Below are 5,424 nucleotides of genomic sequence, written 5' to 3' on the forward strand. Positions count from 1 at the left end.
TTCGAGTTGCCAAGCAACAGCCTCGAAATCTTCAGGATTTGGAGAGGATCTGCAAAGAGGAGTGGGCCACAATCCCTCCTGGGATCTGCGCAAACTTGGTGACCAACTACAAGAAACGTCTGACCGCTGTGCTTGCCAACAAGGGTTTCTCCACCAAGTACTGAGTCATGTTTTGCTAGGGGGTGAAATACTTATTTTCCTCAATAAAAGACAAATAAATGTTTAAAATTAATATAATGTGATTTCCTGGGATTTTTTTTAATATTCTGTCTCTCACTGTTAAGATGAACCTACCATGAAAATTATAGACCGTTCCTTTCTTTGTAAAGGGTCAAACTCACAAAATCACCAGGGGGTGAAATACTTATTTTCCTCACTGTATATACATACATATATACATACATATATACATACATACATACATACATATATATATACATACATATATATATACATACATACATATATACATACATACATACATACATATATACATACATATACACATACATACATACACATATACATATATACATACACATATATATATATACATACACATATACATACACATATACATACACATATATATACATACACATATACATACACATATATATACACATATACATACACATATACATACACATATATATATATATATATACACATATACATACACATATATATACACATACACATATATATACACATATACATACACATACACATATATATACACATATACATACATACACATATATATACACATATACATATATATATACACACATACATATATATACATATACACATATACACACATATACACATATACACACATATACATATATATACACACACATATACATATATATACACACATATACATATATATATACACACATATACATATATATATATATACACACATATACACATATACACACATATACATATATATACACACACATATACATATATATACACACACATATACATATATATACACACACATATACACACATATACATATATACACATACATATACATATATATACACATATACATATATATACACATATACATATATATACACATATACATATATACACATATACATATATATACACATATACATATATATATACACACATATACTTTTTATACATACACCTATACATATACACACATATACATATATACATATACATATATACATATACATATATATATATACACACATATACATATACATATGAACACACATACATATACATACATACATACCTACATATACATACATACATACCTACATATATATATATATATATATATATATATATATACATATATATATATATACATATATATATATATATATATATATATATATATATATATATATAATGCTGCTCAAAAGTGTGTGAACCTCTAGAGCAATTTGGACTTTCCAATTGTTTCAACCTGATTTTGTTGTTGTACATTTTATATGTAATAACAGGTGTAGGTTTATCAATTCAATGCATTGTTCTTTTTTTTATCAATTGTGTAGTCAAAACCTGATCAAAAACCGTTTTTGATCAATTCCTGTAGGTCCAAAAGTAAGTGAACCCTGAGCTACAATGCTTAAAACAAGCAGTCAAGTAATATCAGGTAGGAAATTGATAGCTAAACTAACCACTGAAATGGACCAATGAAAAGAGAGGTTTAGCAAAGAAATTGTGCATCACTGACTGAAACAGAGACAAAACCACACCACGTCACTTTAGTCCTACCCAGGTGAACCCATACAGATCAGTCATGCTGAGAGGAAGAGAAATCTCAGGGGACCTCAGGAAGTGGGTAGTGACAGCACATATGTCTGAGGAAAGCTATAAAGTCATCAAAAAAAAAAAGAGCTTCATCATTATACTGCGAAGCAGATCATCTGCAACGAGAGAACACTGAAAATGACTACAATCCTGCCTAGAAGTGGACCACCTTCTAAAATATCAACAAGAACCGCAAGAAAAATGATATTTCAGGTAAAAATATAAATTGGAACATCAGATCAAAGGATTTGCAGACATCTTTTGCTGGATGCATGCTTCAACAATCAGAAAAAAAAGTCAAACGACAAGGCTTTCATAGAAGGCTTGCTGGGTAGAAGACTCACAAAAAAGATCAAAGCTGCCCATCTCAACTTTGCCAGAGAGTACCTGGACAAACCTTAAACTTTTTGGAAGTCCCTTCTAAAACAACTAAAACAGTCATGTTAGGTGAAAAGTCAACACTGCATACCAGCAAAAGAACCTTCTCCCTACAGTGAAGCAGGGTGGTGAGAATGTTAAGTTCTGGGCTGGCTTATCATCCTCAGGACCTGGAAAACTCCACATAGTCCAGGGAATCATGAATTCAGAGAAATATTGGGAAATCCTGGATCAGAACCTGAAGCCATTACAGCTTGGTAGAAGATGGATCATGCAACATGACAATAATCCAAAGAATTCCCGCTAAACAACCAAGGAATGTCTAAAGAACAACAAGATTCATGTTCTGGATGTGCCCAGTTTAAATCCTGACTTAAATTCTTTCAAAATACTGTTACTGCGGGACCTGAAGCGGGCAGTTTATGCAAGACACCCATCCAACCTCTCTCAACTGGAAGAGTGGCAAAAATCCCCCAAAGTAGATGTGAAAGACTGATAAATCGCTAAAGAAAGTGTTTGGATGAAGTTATCATTGCAAAAGGAGGTGCAATGTCTGATTAAGTGAGAGGTTCACATACTTTTGCACCCATGAAATCTGAGTTTTTCTTAAATCGACAACTTTTGCTCTATAATGAATGACAATATTTTCATTATTTTTGTTCAAGTCCATTGTTTTCAATGTCAGCATTGTAGATTGGGATATGACTAAACATTTAATAAGGTTATTTTAATATTTCATACCAAAAATCGGACCATGCCTGCAGGGTTTACAAACTTTTGAGCAGCACTGTATATACAGTAATTTCTGGACTATAAGGCACACCTGACTTTAAGGCGTGCTGGCTAAATTTGGGGAATACTCGAGTTTGTTACACCTATAAACTGCACCAGACTAAGCCAGACTAAGACTGCTACTTTTTTTTCATAATGAAGGTGCAAATTGTCTCGCTCTCGTTCTGTCTCTTCTACTGTATTTGGGTCATGTGGAAATGTGTTGGTATGACAAGAAAAAAAGTCCTTGGATATTTGTATCCTTGAATTTCATAATAATATTAACAGTTATTATCATTATTATTATTATTATTATCAACAAAAATATTTTTTATAAAGCACTTTTCAAACTAACTCAAAGACGCTTTACAGTTTAAAAGTCAGCAGATAGAATGAAAAGACAAACATACATAAATCAAACAATGCAAGGATATAGAGAAAGGTGTAAGCTTAGATGGGTGTGAGAGGTCACAGTGTTATGGTGCTGACCATTGAGGGTTGTTGCCTCCATTTCCATTCATGAAGATTATTACGGATTGAAAGCAGTGCGGAACAGGTGTGATTTTAATTTCATTTTGAAAACGGAAGGGGTCAATGATATTGTGGATGTTGTTTAGGAGTCAATTCCAAAAGGTGGGGCTACAGAGACTGGTCTGCTCTGAAACAACCCCCCCTCCCCCTCTGTACAGTAGAATATCGTCAAAATATCGTTATTGCGTTTTTTGAAAAAATATAAAGACATTTTATTTTGGCCCATATCGCCCGCCCCTACCCACTACCATGTTTAGCTGTAGAAAAAATATCTTAAAACTACAGTTTTCCAACTTGAAACTTTGACTTTTCCTAAATGGGCACCATCATCAGAAAAAGTAACACTGTTTTTGTTTATCTTTTCATGTGGGCAGTAACGGTACAAAGATTGTCTTATGGGACATTTCCCCACAAACTCACTCTAACACACACACACTTACATACATATCAAAGAATATGGACTGTTGTACAAATTGAAGTTGCCTTTTTCCTCCAACCTAACCCCTCCAAAGCTCCCAAAAAACATTCTCAGAATTGATAAGAACAAATTCAGTCAGTATAGAGGATAATGGCTATAACCCGTAGGACAAGAGCAGTAAACTGAATGTTAAGACTGCACAATGGTTAAGGGTGTATGAGGTATTGGTCCCAACAGCAGCTATTTACAAGCCAAGTGCTGGTTCTGTCAGGGCCACCACATTTGGCTCCCCAAAAAGGCTCAACGTAAAACTCTGTGGGAACACTATGCAGCTCTTGGTATCAGTCCAGATTTGTTCAAAACAGATAAATAAGACGTCCTTTTCACCCACTATTCCTCAGTAATCTGTCCGATATATGTGGAGCATACACCCCTGAAATAAATATTCTTATATTTTAGGGATGAATTTATATATAATAACAGAATTCTCAGTATTTCTTACAAAGACTAACAACGCAACAAAATGCACCTATTATTATCGTTGTTAACAATTGTCCTTCGGTATTGAGTGGACGGCTCTAATAAATGCCCAATAATTCAGGGATTCTAGCCGTTTTTATTTCGACTTTTCAGATTGTGTTATTATGCTGTGGGTTATTTTATTTACTATTCATCATTCATTGGAGGTGCACTTCAATTTCGTTGTTTTATTGTAAAGACGATAAAGACATTAATTCATTCATTCATTCATTGTTTGATCATTTGTGACGCGTTCTCCACAGGCTCCAGACGTCAAATAAGGATGTTAGCAAACTTCCGCAGTTACTGTGACGCATTTAAACAATTATAGCCCTTCAACTCCTCGCTTTAAAGCGACACTTTTTATTGGGAAATGCATCAAGTTCAATCTGTATAGACATAAATATATAAGGCTCTAATCAAGTTAAGATTCAAGGGTTTCGACCTGAAATTTTGTTATCACTGAGGGGTGTAGTTCCTGTTGAAGGGATTTGAGTGCCAATTCATTTACTCACCCGTGCTCCAAAGTGATTCCCGGCGCTCAATTTGTTTAATGCAGACCACAACACCGCTAATAGTAGAAACGTAACAATGATAAGTATACCCCGTAAAATAAATCCCACTTTAAATCTCATTTTGGAAGACCTTCCTATAGAGCCAAAAAGATAACACCTTATCACAACACTTTACGTTAGTAATGTCTGCAGGTAATTCCTGGCCCAGTCTCATTTCTTTACTTATTTGGTTCTACTTCCTTGATCCTCACCCTCCTGCTTACATGTTAGCCCCTCCCACTAGAAATACCGTCAAAGAAACGAAGAGAACGCCAGAGGAGACAATGGGTACATTCTCCTCGCGCCTTTGTCACATGCTGGCAACTTTCACCAGAAATTAAATCGAGGAGAGAGGAGGTTAAAATGTTTTGGGGTAATTTGACGATTGCTCCTCGATGTAGTCATTTGATGGAGTCGTCTCTTTAAGATGACGTCACA

At 34.6% G+C, this 5,424-nt stretch overlaps 1 protein-coding gene across 4 annotated transcripts in view; it reads right to left on the reverse strand.

Annotated features, from left to right (window-relative positions):
- The window catches only part of galnt7 (UDP-N-acetyl-alpha-D-galactosamine: polypeptide N-acetylgalactosaminyltransferase 7), a 114,214-nt gene extending 108,790 nt beyond the window's left edge, over nt 1-5,424 (reverse strand). The window contains exon 1 of one of the 4 annotated variants that reach the window (XM_077570322.1): nt 4,948-5,424. In XM_077570322.1, the coding sequence (XP_077426448.1) occupies nt 4,948-5,067 (120 nt within the window). In that variant the 5' untranslated portion in view covers nt 5,068-5,424. The remainder of the gene's footprint in view (nt 1-4,947) is intronic. The other 3 variants (XM_077570323.1, XM_077570320.1, XM_077570321.1) reach the window with 3 other exon arrangements.

The sequence above is a fragment of the Vanacampus margaritifer genome, chromosome 7 (genome assembly GCF_051991255.1).
Source record: "Vanacampus margaritifer isolate UIUO_Vmar chromosome 7, RoL_Vmar_1.0, whole genome shotgun sequence".
Lineage (NCBI taxonomy): Eukaryota > Metazoa > Chordata > Actinopteri > Syngnathiformes > Syngnathidae > Vanacampus > Vanacampus margaritifer.